This window comes from Curcuma longa, chromosome 20 (genome assembly GCF_044706935.1).
Source record: "Curcuma longa cultivar G26 ecotype Majalengka, Jawa Barat chromosome 20, ITB_CL_G26_1.1, whole genome shotgun sequence".
Classification (NCBI taxonomy): domain Eukaryota; kingdom Viridiplantae; phylum Streptophyta; class Magnoliopsida; order Zingiberales; family Zingiberaceae; genus Curcuma; species Curcuma longa.
Genome location: NC_133880.1, coordinates 11,928,683 through 11,948,388, shown reverse-complemented (window position 1 = coordinate 11,948,388; position 19,706 = coordinate 11,928,683). Strand labels below are relative to the sequence as shown.

Sequence of the window (19,706 nt, the reverse complement as noted above, 5' to 3'; positions counted from 1 at the left end):
ACAGCTTTGCCCTTTAGTTTCCTGTTTTGAACCGCCACCCTTTTGTTCTTGGGTCGAACTACAGCTATTTAGTAAAGTAGCCTAATAAGTTCTAACTTGACGTATACATGATTAGCAACATCACATCACATCACATCAATAAAAATGGATAACTAGATATTTAATTAATCACTAAATATAACATCTATTATCTTGTTTTTCAGTATAAAGGGTGCTTTGGCATCAACAAATATTTTCTTTCCTATTAGTAACTACTATCACCTTTAACTGCTCTGATTAATCCCCATAGTCCACATCTGTGATTTTCCTTTCTTCCTCCTCTTTCCACTTCTCCTTCAAATTTACTAGAACCCTTCCTATCCTCTTATCAATTCCAACATGTCCCCTTTCATGAACAGCATCCCACATGAATCCATTTCAAAAATGGTATGACTCCATCACATCACATCAGATCAACCTGCATCATATCCTACAGACATCCCTAGATTGTAAAATTAGACAACCCAACATCTATTAAGTCTTGTCCCAAAAAAATTCTCTAAATATACCTCTTTCTCCATCATATTCCATCCATGCCACTGTTTACCCTAATTCATATCTTTGTCATGTCTTAACGTACCAGAGCTGCACCTATAGTTGTCCCCTCTACCTCCCATTTCTCCTTCTCCTTCATGTTGTCTAGAACTCTTCCTCTTCTCTAACCAACTCCAAAGAGGCCCCCATCTTGAACAGTATCCTACGTGCATCCATTTCCAAATGGTATAATTCCACATTCCAGCAATTAAGTCTTCTCCCAGAATTTCCCTGTATAGATCTCTCTAAAACAGGAAGTGAAGTAGCATTGCATCAAATATAGAAGGCATATGCAATTTGGCATCAATATCCATGTATAACTGCACAAGTATCAAGAACACAAATATCTAAACTTCTTATCGGCAAAATTTTATGTTGTTCCAACTTGCTCGGACCTCAATTATAGGAATTGGCTAGAGGGGCCAGGTTGAGAGAATTTGACCAGGTGAAATGAGGATATGGCATGGTTTCAAGTGCTGATCTGTAACAATGGATACATTTGAAACATCATTCTGGTTGCAACTAATAGCAATATTGTGTTAGCACAAAAAACATGGTTTTTTGTTCATCACATTTATGTGTCAGTGCAATCGACGTATGTTTAAAATTTCAAACTGCGTCAAGGTTTAGATCAGAATAATAAAGTTTTAGTACCGTATAGTGATGTGCAAATACAGTTTCGTTACTTTTTTTTTAATATTAATATATTGATTAAAATTTTATTTTTATTAATATTTGATTGTTATAAATGTTCACTATTAGTTTATTTTAGGTGTTTATTGTTCTTACAATCATGGTTTAAAATTCCAAGCCGTATCAGAGTTTTGATTTATGATCGGAACGATACGATTTTGGAATCATACCATACCGTTCTGATATTTTTTAACTATAAAATATATTAATTAAAAAATATTATTATAATATTTGATTACTATAAATATTTACTATTAGGTTAAATGAATATTTTAAAAATTAGAATTGAGTAAAAGTCAATTTATTATTAACTAAAGTCTAGACATAATAATTAGGATCAAATAAGTTTAAGTTAAATTAAATTTATTTTATTTTAATCAATTTAAGGAGAAAAATTTTCCCCCATGTATTTAAGGAGGAATAAGAAAAAATAAAAATGAAATTTTTTCTCATGTGTTTGGATGAAAGAAATAAAAATAAAATATAATATGAGGAAAGAGAGAATTAACCATTAAAAAAATTTTAAAAAAGAAATTAACAGTTAAAAAATAAAGAAGTGAGGCTTCGCGTGGGGCCTACGCACGACCGCGAAGCCTCGCACGGGTCTTCACGCAACTGTGAGTCTTGCATAGGGTCTCGCACGGGACCTCGAAGGGTCATGCCAACATCAATGCCTAGCTAGTCGGTAGACAGAACGATAAATTTTACCTATACCACCCGATACAACAGGAGATTTTAAACTATGATTTAGTTATCTTTATCTATGTTCGAATATTATATTATATTTTTGTTATACAAATAGGTTATGGTTTCTTCAACATGCCAATCAAAACAAAACAAATTTCAAAAAAACTTGAAAATACAAGGCTTTTGATAAAACTAATTTGTTATTAGAGATTTCAATCAAGGTTTAAAATTTCAACCTATGTTATTTCAGTACATATCGTGTTGTCCTGATATGGTTTGAAATTTTTTAAATATAAAATATATTAATTAAAATATTTTGATTAATATTTGATCACTATAGATATTTATTATTGAGTTATATTAGAAATGTAATATTGAGTTTAAGTTTTGATATTATCTAATGAAATATTTAATGTTTATTGAGTAAAAGTCAATTTAGGTTAAATTAAATTTATATATACAATAAATTAATTTATTAGTAGTAGTATATTTTATAAAATTAAAAATTATATTATATTTAATTTTTTATCTTTCTTAATAATCTGTTTCCTATCTCGTGAAAAAGGATAATCATTTTAAGGTTAATGGGCTAGTTTTTTCCCTCTATTTATCTTGTAAAGAGATAAATAGAGAAAAAAATTAACCATCCTTAAGAGATTTTTATCTTTATTTTTCTTTTTATATAGAGGGAAAAAATAATTGACCAAAGAGTACAAAAATTAATAAGGAAGAAAAAATTAATGAATAAAAGAAAAAAATAAGGGAGAGAAATTAGCCATTAAAAAATAAAAATTTAATTTTCAATATTAAAAAAATTAAGAAAATGTGGGATCGCAGCACCCCCGCAACCTTGTAGAATTAACGGAGGCTATCGTGAATCACGGCAGCCCGCAATGTTGGTGCCAGTATCGATGTAGAGCAGCAACAGAAATGACAAATTCTGCCCGTACCGCCCAGCACAGTATGAAATTTCATTCCATGATTTCAAACAAATGGGTTCTAAAATTGTAGCATCATATTCATTTCAATTAAAATGCAAGTCTTTTTTTTTGTGAAGTTTTGAGGTTTGAAAACCTTAGAGTCGTATGAGGGATTGATCTATAACTAGAATAATACAATTTTATTACTATATTTTGTTATTTCAATATATTTTTTATGCTTATATTTTAGTTGTGGTTTATTTATACTTGAGTAAATCAATCTTGTTGATTGATTAAACAATAATTGATTATGCTATTGATGAGATTGTTCAATAAAGTAATCAAATATTGATAAGCATATATATATATTTATTTATTTATTTATTTGTTATCTACTAAAATATTTATGTTATATAATAGTTGAACAACAACAACAACTAAACATTATCCCACTAGGTGGGGTCGGATTATATAATAGTTGTAATATATTATAAATTTGAAATAAGTCATCATAACTTAGTATTATATAATTTTATAATTAAATTATCATAACTTATTTACTAAGCTATTATAACTAAGTTACTTATTTACTAAGTTATTATAATATTAATTAAGTTATTACGAATTTAATTATAATTATATCTTATCATTATATAAGTTATGTAATTATAATTTCTATTTAAATTATATAACATATAATTATTATTAAGTTATGTAATTAGTGCATCCAAATCTCTAATTGTGTGAATGCATGATGAAATCATCATGCATGTCGTTGTGCATTCACTCCTTAATGCCTGAATGGAAGATAAGAGAAGATGCAAAGGAGGAGGAGAAGAAGCTCGACACGATCTCATTGAACCTTAGTTTTTTTTTTTTTGTATACTCGCATGATCCGTCTCTCTCGATGTCTTGGAAGTTGGAGCACAAAGAAGAAACCTTGCTGACATTGGAAACCTCTCATATGACCTTCACCATTGTTGTAGAGTTTTGGCATTAAAGATGTTTTGTGTGACAATCCACAAACAAATTTTACCATTTCTTCTATGTTAATTGGCTCAACTTGGCATTTACAACCCCGTGAAGTATTGATGTGCAATTGCTGCTATGACTAGTAAGAAAAGATGCATGGGTGCACATAAGTGTATCAAGGAGAGATATCTCCTTTCTTCTTAATTAAAGTCTGCTAACTCAATTCAACTGAATGGTAATAATCCCTTCTCTTTTCAATATACCAGTTCAAAACAAATTTGGTCCATCAAATATGGATGTATATAGGAGGAGAAAGGGTGGATATCTTCTTTCTTTTCAATTAAACTATTCTAAGTTAATTCAACTGAACAGTAATAATCCCTTCTCTATTCAATATACCACTTAAAAACAAATTTGGTCCAATAAAGAAAACTATTTCATGGTCTAAAATGCAATTTTTTATTATTTCTACTTTTACTATTTTTGATACATTTATTTTTTCTTGAGCGTTAATGAGATCAAGTTATTTTAAAAGCCAATAAAAGAAGCTCTCTCAGCCCCCTGTTATTATTATTCAAGGCTGTAGCAATCATACAACTTCTCTTTTTTCTTTCTCTTGAGATAGCCCAGAGGCATGCAACACAAAGAAATTGTCAACTGAGGCACATCTATCTACATGCAACACTAAGAGATTGTCAACTAAGCCATATGTATCTATCTTGTGCATGCTGCATATTCCTTGGCCTTTCCAAAATGAGTATTCAGAGGGAAATAAATTTAGCCATAATTATAACAGTAAAGCAGTAGGACAAAGACAACATATCCTTGCTGTTGTACCTAATGCAGTAGGACAAAGACAACATATCCTTGCTGTTGTTCCTAATGCTAGTTTAAATTAACCTTATTTCTAGCTGCAGTAAAAAGGTATGGTGAGAAAAAATAGACAATCTCTGTGTATTTATTAGATAGCATATATGTAGACATTGTCCATAAGGCTGTCAACAGATTTTGTGGCAATGTACACGCTCGCTTGATTTGCCTCAACTTATGTTGTGAGGAATATTGAACCTCATGCCCAACATGTGTCCAAGCATGACTCACTTGTGTCGTGCCTAGGCCAACTTGGTGGTTCATCACTTCATTTAAAAATTTCTAGTCATATCGAAGTTTTGATTTATGCCCAAAACGATACGATTTCGATATCGTATCATACCGTATCAATATGATTTCGATATTTTTTAAATATAAAATATATTAATTAAAAAATATTATTATTATATTTAATTATTATAAATACTTACTATTATATTACATTAATATTTTAAAAATTAAAATTGAGTAAAAGTCAATTTAGGATTAATTAAAATCTAGACAAAAAATTAGGATCAAGTAGGTTTAAATTAAATTAAATTTATTTTATTTTAATAAATTTAAAGAGAAAATTTTTTTTCAATGTATTTAAGGAGGAAAGAAATAAGAAAAAAATAAAAAAGAAATTTTTTCTCATGTGTTTAAGGATGAAAGAAATAAAAAATAACATAAAATAAAATATGGGGAGGAAGGATTGAGAATTAAGAGGAAAAAGAATTAACCATTAAAAAATAAAAAATAATAAAATTGAAAAAAAAAAAAACTCAACGATCGCAAGATGTTTTAGGCATGTGACCCCACCGCCGCATCCAATCATATCGCAAAGTTTTGCAACTACCGTTGCTTTCTATTAATTCCAACTAAGAGTTGTTACTGACACCTGCCACTGTCATGAATCATCGCTAGATAAATGAAGGTGGGCTTCCACCTTTGGAACTCTTATGCCCTATTTACTCTGAAACGCGGATTAGAAAAAAGACGGATTGCATGAGTGTCAAGATACTTTCCTCTATTTACATGGAAAAAATAATCGAGGGATAGATTTCAAATCCGTCAGTTGATTATTTTCCTGCTTTTTTCGTCCCCTCAAAACAGACAAAAGCAAGAGGTGTGACCTCCTCTTCTCCTTCCCCCTCCCCCTCACTCCACCTCACAACCCCAACCTCAACACCGATCACACCTTATCAAAGAATGACGTCGTCGCCACCGATCACTCCTTATCAAAGAACGACATCGTCACCACTGCCACCAGTAACCAGCAAGGGTGGAGGATTCAACACTGCTAGCAACTGCCATAGGCAGTACAACATCTCCGTGCTCAACGACGGTGGTGTCGTTGCCAAAGTCAAGCTCCACTAGCCCATGGCGCTGTCATCCTACTCCACGGCCACTTTGACATCATCTCCCTCTCCAACTTCTTCCTTTCAGCGGTCTCCCCTCCAAAAGGAATCCTTTCCCTCCCATCCTTTGTCATTTCCTTCTTTTATCTGCTTTCCCTCGCCTTTCTCTTCCTTTCTACTCAGGATAGTTTTCCACGAGTGATTCCTTTCCCTTCTCCATCCGCACTTTAGAGTAAACAGAGCATTAATCCAATGGCAAGCTAGACCTCTTGAAGAAGCTAGTTGGGAGAATTATGATTTACACGCTACACAATTCCATCATTCCGCCTTGACAATAAGGCTTCTTTCAAAGGAGGGGGGGTATTGATACGATCTCCATGCCACATCATCAGCCTATGCCATATCATCAGCTTATTGTGCCACATAAGAATAACAACATTTCTACATATTCTAGAGAAATAAAAAAGCATAGGCACAATGAATAAAATAAGGAAGATGGTTATAACTTCCATTGATAACTACCACCTATTTACATCAATATGGACTAATATGGAGATGGTCTTTGAAAATTGTTGTTTATTGATATTAGGAGGGTTGTCCACTCCATAAGGACAAATATATTGTAAGAACTCTTCATGATATCAGTTAAATACATTCGTGTTTTCCTTAAGATAAATTGTCTCTAACAATTTGACGCATAGTTTCATCTGAAACTCAATGAAGATTAATGTCTTGTGATCTAAGTAGAGGATAAACTTATGAGGCAAAAGGTAGTATTGTCGCCAATGTCTAAGGACTTAGATGATAGCATAGAATTCCTTATTGTAGATCAAATAAGACTGTGGTTTTATTGAGTTTTTCGCTAAGCAATACAATTGGGTGCCTTCTGGGCTTAATATGCCTCCTATCTATACCTCAGACACCTTGCAAGACACCTCAAATGGTTTCAAGAAGTTAAAATTCCAAAAATAAGCATTAGTCATCCAATTCTTAATCTCCTTAAAGGTTGCAAGGCAAATTTAAACCATTGAAATTCTCATTTCTTAAGGAACATTGTTATGGAAGCCATAATGGTACTAAAGTCCAAAGTGTCTGCTAGAATATTTAGGGATATTAGTCTATAAAAAATATATACATATATATTTTTATAGAATATTTCTCCTAGAATAGGTCCCTAAATTGGTGTATAAATAGGATCTTATTTCTTGTAATACAATAAGATTTTGTGTATTATTTTATATGGTGTGTATTACAATAAGATTTTGTAATACAATAGTTATTTTATGGAAGCAATCTTTGTCTGCATGCTCTATTAACTATTTTCAATGCTTTATAGATATGAGATTGAAGGGAATTAGCTACATGCTTCATTAACTCCTTGGTCAGAAAAAATTAACTATGTGCCTCATTAATTCAAGTTTAGTTTCCTTATGCACTTCATCAACTATTTCTAGAGCTTTATAAATCTAAAGTCAAGGATCATTTGTTGCTTGCTCTATTAACTCTTCAACATTTTGTTTGCCTACATGTGAGTAGGAAGTTAATGATTTCACTATCACACATGTCCAATTTATGTTGTGCTTATGAGAGTTGCTTTAGTTTATGTAATAAGTTAGACATAAATAGTATCTATGCTTTAGCTTGAAGGATAGTATCAAAGATATTAGACTTAATAGAGTTACAGGCCTAGTGGATTTAGTCCCACATTTGCATTTTTATGTTTCAGGTTTTATAACATCCTATAGATATCCATGGACTGGTTATTTCCTTATGTTGCAATGCAAATATTTATTTCTTCAAACTCTATTAGAAACCTTCAAACTTGAGTAAGAGAGTAGAACAAGTCTAAATACTTAATTGACCAGTTAACATACCGTAACTTCAAGTAAGAGGCATTTGTTGAAGAGAATCAATGAACCAGGTGCAATTCTGGCCAAAATACAGGAATAGATTAGCTTTCAAGAAAGATTTTAAACAATTGCAAAGATTGTATCAGCAAACTTCATTTTCTAGGTATATAATAAAACCCAAAAATGCTAAAATAAGTAAATTATTTATTTTATAAGTTTACTGAAACGAATATAGTTATGATATCCTCAGTTAAATCTGGACCCACTAAAATTCTACCATAATGGTTAGAATGTGATCGGGTACTTCACAATATTAAATAATGTATGGAGACACAACTGAGTTGGTGTCTTTAAAAGAAACTTTTTGATTTTGCTTCAATGATGTTAACAAAGAACTAAGAAACAATAAAAGTCAACATCATTAGCTAAAAAAGACTATAAGGAGTTATTTTTCTGTGATTTTCATATATATTTTAATCTTCAGCAATCTTAAGAAATTGAAGGCACTATTTTAAGTGATCTATAAGTCCTATTTCAAGAATTTACTTGTCAGTTTGTCATTAGTCCTACTATCAGTAATTAGAGGACCTTATAACAGAGTTTTTATTGGAGCAATGATATCCCCAAGTGGTCAAGTTGCCCATGTTCTTTGTTGTGTTTGGCAAAAGCTTGGAATAGTGCACATTGGAGCTCGTAGAGTTGGATGATTTAACATCATCAAGTTTGTTTGGTTGTTGGTTCGATGGCTTGAAGGCTTGTTGTGAAGTGAACTCAAAAGGCAAGGGGAGAAGGATGACATGTAAAGTAAGCTTAGAGAGGTTGGCACATTTGAAGTACAGAGGGTGTGATGCGAAGTGTATTCTAAGGTGGCCCGAAGCGTGGTGGATCATAGGCGAGGGGTGAAGAATGGCTGAAGGACTAACTGTCTTAGCATGAGGTGGATTCAAAAGCAATGAGCATGAAGGTTGAAGACCTTGAGGTATGAAAATTATGAAAGATTACTAGTGATGTGTAATCTTAGAATTTTTGCTTCTAGAAAGACCATCCTGAGATGTGGCTTGGTTAAATCCTTCGACTAATGGGCAATAAGTCTCATCATCGTTTGTGACTTAGCTTAATCCTAGGACTTCACATAAGATTACGAGGGTATAATCATTGACTATGGAGTGGATTGTATGCAAGTTTTCAATAAACATAAAGGTTAAGTTCAAGCAATAATCGACCTAAGTCAATTTGTTCCAATCAGTTATAGGTTGAGCAGTCAACTAAACAATCAATTAGACATGATGCAGTTAGAGGCTAGAACAGTCCACTGTAGGCTTTTTTTCAATCGATTGAAGATGAGCAAAATGGAGTAGTTAATAGAGCCTTCTTACATAAGACATTGGAGAGTTTTGGCTTTCAAATGGTTCATGAAAACATTGTGAATTTTCCTATGATCAGGTGCTCAAGTGCTATAACTCTCCAAGAGCTTGCAATGCAATCCAAGTTAAAGACTTCAATCAACAAGTCCTTGCTAATCTCCTCTCCCAAACTTTACAATCCATTTATATTTGAGAGGATAGAAACATTGTCTCAAAAAAAGGTTGGATTTTATGAAGCTTGCTCCTTCACTTCTTGTGAAGAAACGATTGATAGAGTGACTCACCTAGCGAATAATATGCCGTGGAGTAGAAGCAAAAGCCATGGAGTAGAAGCGGTTTTTTTAGACCACATTAAACAAATGAGCTAGCGTTGAATTGTTTTTATTTATAATTTTTGTTGTGTATGTGGTTAGTATGTTGTTAGCATGTTGTTCGCATGTTGCTCGCATGTTGTTTTTATACTAATTCCTGAGCATTTTCATCAGGACAACGTCTCACTGTCAGGTGGTTGATTACCTAGAGTTTAAAGAAAAAGGAAGTAAAAAACCAAAAGTGGGTGCCTTAGGTGTTGAAACTCATTTAGGGAGTGGGCTTTCCTAAATTGTAATTTTGACAAATTGAGGTGGGAAATGGAGTTAATATATGGTTCCCAAATGGGATAGCAATTCCCAAGTCGTGAGGGTCAAAAAGGGGATTCCATCTCTATTTTGTGGGGGACAATGAGCAAGCCTTAAGTAGGGATGAGCATTGAGGGCATTATGTATAATACCTCACACATAGAATGGCATTGAGGGCATTATGTGCAGAACTATCACATAAAGCTATGATGAGAGCATGATGTGTCGGATCTCACATTTGTTACAAGATGAAGGAATAAGTTTGCAATAGGTAGGGTCAGGGACATATACTTATTATAATGGCACATGTGTGTTTCTTTTACTTTTATTGTATGTTGTCTCTTAAGGGTGATTATCAGTGCATGAAGTGCATAAATGATGGTACGTATTTCTTTTGTTATACTCAGTGCATGATATCAATTATTCAACACTTATAATCTTATTAAGTTGTTACCTTATCTATTAGTTTATATATTTTTACTTAATGTGTTGCTATAATGTTGAGGATGTTTGGTTTTTGAACTTTGGTTATATCTCAGTTGTTCAGCAATTGATAAACTATTTCTAATCCCTACTTTATTGCCACTTGATATTTGAGTTGGTCTTCCTCATAGTTGGCTTACCCAGAGTCGAACTACTCATGTCATAGGATCTCATCACCCAACTAGCATCTATATATATCGTCTTGAGCTTGCAAACATATAAAGTGTTGTTTTAACTACTCAACTAAAGTTAGGTCTTGTCAGTTGTGGTTGAAGATGGATATTTCTCTATACATGTGTAAAGATTCAATTTTTTTAACAATCTTATAATTTTTCCTATGTTTTGAGATGCCAAATGGGCATCCTTTTGTTTTTTAGTAACTTCAGCAGTTATGTATCTGGGGTGGATGTTGCCTACTCATGTGTGTAGTTTTCTATTATGGCAGTGTGTATGTCTCGTCAAGTGAACAAGCTTTCTTTCTATTATATTGAAGGATTGCACAAGGATACAGAGGAGGTTGCTAAAATTTTCGATGGAGTCCTCCGATCATGGATACGTACAATGGCAAGCTAGAGGGTATAGGACTCAGAATATGACAACGGGTGCATACACCACTTTGAAACTGTGAAAGAGTGAAGGAGTTTCTCAAATGGTTGTCTTTTATGCTTCTATGTTGACATGATACAGTTAATGCTTATATAATGGTGCACCACTGTGTGCTTGTTTTTTATCAACAGGTGCATATTTTTTAACTTGATTTTTAATTAAAATTGTTATTTGAGATAGAAAAATAATATATCATTTTATTGAAAGATGAGTTATATTTATATACAAAACAACTCATCTTAGGAAACTAAACTCGTCTTAGAAAACTAAACTTATCTTAGAAAATTATCTACAATTAAGATGTTAATAAAGCTAATTAATAGCTAACATAATTAACAAATATATATATATATATATATATATATATATATATATATATATATATATATTGTCATATATCATATATATTATGGTATCATAAATATAACTAATACTCCCCCCTCAAGTTAGAGCATAGATATTAATCATGTCCAACTTGTTACAAAGATAATCAATCCGAATCACATTTAAAGTTTTTGTGAAGATGTCCCCTAGTTATTCATCAGTCTTTACATATCCTGTAGAAATCAAGTTTTGTTGAATCTTCTCACAAACAAAATGACAATCAATTTCAATATGCTTAGTTCGCTCATGAAACACAGAATTCGATACAATATGAAGAGCAGCTTGATTATCACACCACAGTTTTGTTGGTACTGAAGACTTAAATCGTACTCAATCAAGAGTTAATATCTCCACATTATCTCACACAGACTGTCATAGCCTTATATTCTAACTCTATACTGGATCGTGATACAATATTTTACTTCTTACTCTTCCATGAGATTAAATTTTCTCCAACAAAGATACAATAACCTAAAGCAAATCTTCTATCCATTTTGAAACATACCCAATCTGCATCTGAAAACATTCAATATAAGTGTATCCATGATTTGCATACATGATACCTCGTCTAAGTGCCCTTTCAAATAACACAAAATTTGCTCTATCACTGCCCAATGATAAATTGTTGAAGATGACATAAAATTCACTAACAACACTAATCGGATATGCAATATCTGGACAAGTTATAATAAGGTAATTCAACTTCCCAATGAATCTTTGATATCTCTCAGGATATTCGAATATTTCCCCATCTCCTATAATGTGTATGTTCTAACTCATTAGAGCATTACAAGGCTTTGCCCCCAATTTTTCTATCTCAGTTAATAGGTCAAGGATATATTTTCTCTGAGATAGATCATTGTAACTTCAACATCTAAGAAATATTTTAGCACCCCCAAGTCCTTGGTGTGAAACTGAGTATGAATGAAAGACTTAAGAGATGAGATTCTTGCAACATCACTTCCGATGATAACAATATCATCCACAGACACAAGTAACAAGATGATACCAGCTCCTGATTGCTTGTAGAACACAGAATGGTCAGATTTGCTATTCAATATACTAAAATTTTCAATAACCTGACTAAATTTCTCAAACCAAGCACGAAGACTCAATTTCACACCATACAAGGACTTTCGAAGATGACAAACTCGCCGTGACTCCCCTTGAGCAACAAAACTATGATCCATGTGCACTTCTTCCTAAAGATCTTCATGAAGAAAAGCATTCTTGGTATCAAGTTGATGTAAAAGCCAATAATGAGTAGCGGTCATTGAAATAAACATTCAAACAGATGTCAATGTTACAACCGAAAAAAAGTGTTAGAATTGTCCACATCATAGGTCTGAGCAAAGGCTTTTGTGACAAGACGGGCTTTCAATCTAGCAAATGATCCATTCAGGTTGCCTTTAACTATGAACACTCATTTACATCCAATAGTCCGTTTCTCTAAGGTAAATCAGTCAATTCCCAAGTGTTATTGTCATCTAAAGCATTCATCTCCTTATTACATCACACCAACCAAGATGAGACATGGCTTCACGGATAATTTTAGGAATAGAAATAGAGTCAAGTGAAACAATAAAGAACAAGAGAATAACGACAAGTTGTTATAAAAAATAAAAGAAGTAGGATAGGTACACTGACGTTTACCCTTGCGTAATGCAATAGAGAGATCATCGCTCAGAACTCAATTAGCTGACAAGGAGGAGGTGCAGGATCTCTGAATCATGAGATTGACATCTGGAATAAACTTAAATAATAGGAGGCTTGAGAAGATCTGATTTCGAAACGAGTGTAAAGGATCTGACAGAATATACCAATAAATCATCATCCTCCCTCAGACGAGTTGGAATAGATAAAGACTAGAAATAAAGTATATCTTCCATAAAGGTAATATCAATTGAAATAAGATATTTATTAATACTGGGACAACAACATCTATATCCTTTCTAAAGACGAGAGTAACCAAGGAAGATACATTTCAAAGACTTGGAGTCTAATTTAGTGATATGCAGACGAACATCCCGAACAAAATAGGAACTATCAAATATCCTAGGGTTAACAGGAAACAACGACTTATTGGGAAAAAATATTTTGAAAGGGATCTAAGAAAACATGTTATAAAAACTGCATCAACCTAAAATGCTTTGGGAATATTCATTTGAAAGAAACGGATCTGTGCAGTTTTAAAAAGATGTTTGTTCATACGTTCTGTCGTACCATTTTGGGATAGACTATCAATACAAGAGATTTCATGAAGCATGTCATTCTGACCCATATATAAGATTGAAATAAACAGGACGTATATTTTTAGTATTATCACTTCGCAAGGTACAGATACACAGATCGAACTGAGTTTTAATCTCAATGCAAAATACATAAAATAGATAAAATAACTCAAAACGACTTTTCATTAAATATAACCAAGTTACACGAGAATAATCATCCAAATTTAGACAAAATAGAACAAGGACCTCAAATATCAAAATGAGCTAATTCGAAAGGAATAATAGCATGTTTATTTAATCTAGGACTCAAACTAAGACAGTAATATTTTACAAACTGACACGACTCACAATCTAATGATACCTATCACAATCTAATGATACCTTATTATATTGTGGACAAAGTTTCTTGAGTAAAGGGAGAGATGGATGACCCAACCTATAACGAATCTCGAAAAAAGAAATGACACTCGAGCAAGTAAAAGATTTCAGAAGCGATGTGTCAAGAATGTAGAGGTCTCCAAACTTATATCTTTTACTAATAATCTTCTTCGTCATAAGATCCTGAAATAAACAATAATCAGAAAAAAAAAATGAGATGTAACAGTTAAAATTACGAGTTAGTTGACTAACAGAGAGAAATTAAAGGATAAATTAAGTAAATATAAAACAGAGGACAGAGGAAGCAAAAGGGTAGTATTGATAGTGTCAGACCCACGAACACAAAATGGTGATCCATCAGCTAAAGTAATGATAGAAGTGTTAGCTTTGGATTGGAAAGTAGAAAAGAGATTAGAATTACCTGTCACATGATCCGTGGCACCAGAATCAATGACTTATTTGGAGGATGAGAAAACCAGACATAGGTTGTGTTTACCTAAATTAGCAATAACAGTGACAGAGGAAGATGAAGACTTGAGTGATTCTTGATATTTTGATAACTTGACAAATTCATCTGCAAAGATAAAAACTAATTTATCAAAGACATCATTAGTGGACACAATATGAGCCAAGTATTTTTGTTGATTTTTATACTCAAACTTTTTACACTTAAACTTATATGACCTAACTTACGATAATAGTTGCACACAATACCATCAGAATTCAACGTTCAAATTTGAAAGTCATGTGAGTTTCCTCCTTTATTTCCACTGTAACTAGTTGATCTTCTAAGCACATAATTAGTATTGTGACTTACCAAAGCACCACTAAGCGGAACGGATGCAGTACTTTCTGTATGGAGACGCAGCTAAATACAGCTTGTAAAAAGGAAACCTCAAAATCAGAGAGAACTTATGACTTAGTAAACTCAAAATCAAGAGATAGGCCAACGAAGAAGCTTATGATAGTCATCTGCTCTCGTTGGCGTTGTTGAACCTTCACATCAAGATTAAAGGGCAGTAGCATATTAAGCTACTCATATATCTTTTTGAACGCCATAAAATAACTGATTAAAGACTGACCTTGTTTTTCCACACGGTAAAAGGTTTTGTAAACCTCATACATGTGGAAGAGATTTCCTCTTCTAAAGTATAAAAATTCTAAATAATCTATTAGTTCTTTAACAAATTCATAATGATTGATCAAACTAATTACCTTACTATCAATATAATTCCGATTTTGAAGGAATAAGAGAGCATCCTCTCTAAGTCATGTCTTCTTTGAATCATCTTTAGGAAGATCATCAATCAATTAACCATTTTATCAATACTTCATAAATAAAGACGAACAATCTTATTCCAATCCAAATAGTTTGAACCATTCAGCGTATGGTCTGTGATTTTAGATATCACATGCACCACATCCATCATAATAGAAGACTTATTCTCAATCATAAGATTGTATCCCAAAAAAAGTCAAATAAGGAAAAAATTCAAAGAAAGACCAAGACGAAGTGGTTGATGGGTGGAGAGATGAGTACTAGACCGCAAGCTCGTCGGGTTGGTGCGTAGACATCTAAGGTAAACTCAAAGGAGTTCGTAGGATGTGTCGACAAACAAAGGAAGAGTCGGCGATGGTCGGCTTTGTAGCACGCTGACAAGTGGCAAACAAGAGGATAGCAGCGGCGAGGATGAAACCCTAATTTCAAATCTCTAATGCTCTAATATCATGTTACTTGAGGTAGAAAAATAATATATATCAATTTATTAAAAGATAATATATATTTATATACAAGACTAGAAAGCCATCTTAGAAAGTTAAACTCGTCTTAGAAAACTATCTACAATTAGAAAGTTAATAAAACTAATTAATAGCTAATTTAATTAACAAATATATATTGTTATATATATATATGTATGTATATATATGTGTGTGTGTGTATAGAACTAATATGGTATCATATATACAGCTAATATGGTATCATATATATAACTAATAATTTTGTATTTTTAGGCCAGATTTATGATGATGCGCTAACATAAGCATCTGAAATTCAGGCTTGACCCTAAACATTCTACATCATTCTAAGTGTCTCAGTACATAAGCAAGATAATCTTAGTGTGCTTGTGAGATATTGACTGCGTAAATCTATAGGTTCATGTTTTTTATAGTAAGACCTAGGGTAAGTCCAGATTTCAAATAATTTTGAAAATAACATAGAAAAATAAAGGATTTGAAAAGTGTAAGTTTTGAAAAACATAAATTTTAAAACATGGATTTTAAAACATAGGTTTCAAAGATCATAAATTTTAAAGAAAACATAGATTTTAGAAACATGAAAAAAAATATTTACTCTACTGAGCACATGTCTAGTTGTCTTCTGAGTGTGTTAAACTCAGTTTTAGGTAAGGGTTTAGTAAAAATGTCTACCAGGTTTGATTTAAACTTAATATAGTCAAGTACAATATCATCTCTAGTTAAATGGTTCCTACCAAATTGGTATTTTATTTCTATGTGTTTAGTTCTGGAATGATGTATTAGATTTTTTGTTAAATTGATTGAACTTATATTACCAATCAATACTATAGTATTTTAGTAATTTAATTGAAATCCTTTAATGTATAGTAGTTGAGTTACACATTCCCCCATTGTTATGTACTCTGCTTCAGTAGTGGATAAGACAACAGTGTTATTTTTACTACACCAGCTGACTAGACATTGACCTAACTGTTGGCAATACCACTTGTACTCTTTCTGTCTAGTTTACATCCAACATAGTCTAAATCAGAATATCCCACTAAGTCAAAGGTGTTTGTTCTTGGATACCAAATTCCTACATTTATTCTACCTTTAATATATCTAATTATTCTTTTTACTAGCGTTAAACATGATTCTTTTACACATGATTGATATCTAGCACACATTCCAACTGCAAATACAATATCAGGTTGACTTACAGTTAAGTATAATAAGTCACCTATTGCACTACTATAATATTTTAAGCCAACTGGTTTTCCATCTAAATCATTATCAATTTTTATAATCATTGTCATAGGTGTATTAATTTACTTAGAATTTTTCATTCTAAATTTTTTAGTTAATTTCTTAGCATATTTATTTGAAAAACATAGTTGTCATCTTTCGTTTGTTTTATTTGTAAGTCCAAGAAGAAAGTTAGTTCACCTACTAGACTTATTTCAAATTCACTATTCATTAAAGTAATAAATTCATTTAAAAATCTTGAGTTTATTGAACCAAAGATTATCATCTATATAGATTTGAGCTATAAAAATATCTTTCTCTAGGGTTTTAACAAAAAAGGTTGAGTCAATTTGTCCTTGGTTAAACACTTTAGATACTATGTAGGTTGGCAATCTTTCATAGCAAGTCCTAGGTGCTTATTTTAATCTATACAAGACTTTCTTTAATCTACAAACATGGTTTAGATAGTCTAGATCGTCAAATCCGAGTGGTTGACTTACATAGATTTCTTCCTTAATAAAACCTTTAAGAAATGCGGATTTTACATCCATTTAATATAGCTTGAATCTTTTATTTGTTGCACAGGCTAGCAGCAACCTAATGTACTCAAATCTAACTACAGGTGCATAGGTTACTCTTGTCCTACTTGGCTAAATCTTTTAACTACTAATCTGACTTTATTCCTAACAATTTCACCTTTATCATCTAATTTATTACTAAAGATCCATTTGGTGTCAATGATTGATTTATCTTTTGACATAGGTACTAAGTCTCACACTTGATTTCTTTTAAACTAAACTAGTTCTTCTTGCATCGCTATAATCCAATCAGGGTCAGGTAGGACTTTTTCTAAGGTTTTGGGTTCAATTTTTGATATTAGAGCTATTTGACTTAAATTTCTATAAGATGATCAAGTCTGAACTCTTAGATTTTAATCACCCAAAATTTAATCAATCGGGCGATTAGATCTTAATCTGGGTGCTCATGTGGTAGAAGCAATACTTGATTCTTTTGGTTTGGTCATGTTTGAATCAAGTCTAGATTCATTATCTTCTAGATTTGTGATATTTTGTTCAATTTGAATCTTGATTAGGTTGGTCAAAATTATTTTTTTCATCAAATATAATGTTGGTTGTTTCTTCAACTTTTAAGGTATTCTTGTTATAGATTCTATAGGCCCTACTAGTTATGGAATATCCTAGAAAATTTTCATTTTATGTTTTAGATGTAAATTTTCCTAAGTAGTTTTTTTGTTTAATATATATATTTTACATCTAAAAACTCTTAAATATTTTAGATTGGGTATTTTATTATAATAAATTTCATAGGAGGTTTTATTATAAAGTTTATTAATTAGGATCTTATTTTGAATATAGCAAGTTGTGCTTATTGCTTCAGCACAAAATTGATTAAATAGATTATATTCATTTAACGAAGGGGAGCCTTGGCGCAACAGTAAGGTTGCTGCCGTGTGGCCTAAAAGTCACGGGTTCAAATCCTGGAAACAGCCTCTTGCTAAAGGCAGGGTAAGGCTGTGTACATTGGATTCCCTCCCCGGACCCCGCAAGGCGGGAGCCTCGTGCACCGGGCTACCCTTTTTAGATTATATTCATTTAACATTGTCCTAGTTGTTTCTTATATGGTTTTATTTTTTCTTTCAACTATTCCATTTTGTTGAAGGGTTTTAGGGCATGAAAATTCATAGTGGTAATCGTTATTTTGATAAAATTCAGTAAATTTATTCCGTGATCACTTCTTATTCTTTTAATTTTTACATCTTTTTCATTCTCTATTAATTTACATAGGTTGGTAAAATTTTCAAATATTTCACCTTTAATTTTTAAAAATTTTACCCAGGTAAATCTTGAGTAATCGTCAATTAATACTAAACAGTATTGGTTTCCGTTTAGTGACTTAACCCTATGTGAATCGAACAAGACTAAAAGTTCAAGTATTGAGTTAATTTGATTCAAATTAGTGGATTTGTGAATTGATTTAATATGTTTTCCTTGTTGACAAGCACTATAGATTGTATTTTCTTGGTTTACTAATTTTAGTAGACCTCTAACTAAATCATTTTGACTCATTTTTGAAATGGGTCTTAGATGAGTGTGACCCAGTCTCCTGTGTCACAACTTTATTTCCTCTTGCTATGTCAGTACACACTTAATTGAAGAGCTTAGTAGATTAATGATATAGATGTTATTTCTCCTAATTCCCTTAAGTGTTATTTTAGGATTTTCAATATTTTTAACTAAGCATTCAAAATTTGAAATGGTTACTAAATAACTAGGATCACACAATTAACTAATGCTAAGAAGATTAAATTCGAATAACAAAATTGGAACTTAGTTCAATATTACTTGTTCCGATTACCTTAAGTTTTCTGTTATTGTTAAATGTGACTGATCCTAGGTTCTTGAGTTTCAATTTGATGAATTTCAATCTATCTCTAGTCATATCCTGGAGCATCCACTATCCAACATCCATTAGTCCAAATCTGTGTTCCTACACATAAGATATTTGATTTGTATCTAACTTGTATTTGGATTTTAAGATAAATTGATTTTCACTTTTTATTTTCCATCTCACCCATTCTTGATTGTTAAACATATTAGTCATATAGGTTTAATTGTGAGATGGTTTATCAATTTTATCTTTATTAATTTTGAATCTAAAATTTTATCTAATCTTGTGTTAAATTCAGATTTACATGTCAGTCAGTTAAATGTACATTATAAAAATTGGCTTCTAAG

General features: G+C 32.0%; 1 protein-coding gene across 2 annotated transcripts in view; it reads right to left on the bottom strand.

The window, feature by feature from the left end:
• The window catches only part of LOC141813705 (uncharacterized), a 72,849-nt gene that overhangs the window by 40,176 nt on the left and 12,967 nt on the right, over positions 1-19,706 (bottom strand). For both annotated transcript variants that reach the window (XM_074701680.1, XM_074701682.1), the window contains exon 5: positions 7,930-7,984. In XM_074701680.1, the coding sequence (XP_074557781.1) occupies positions 7,930-7,984 (55 nt within the window). The remainder of the gene's footprint in view (positions 1-7,929; positions 7,985-19,706) is intronic.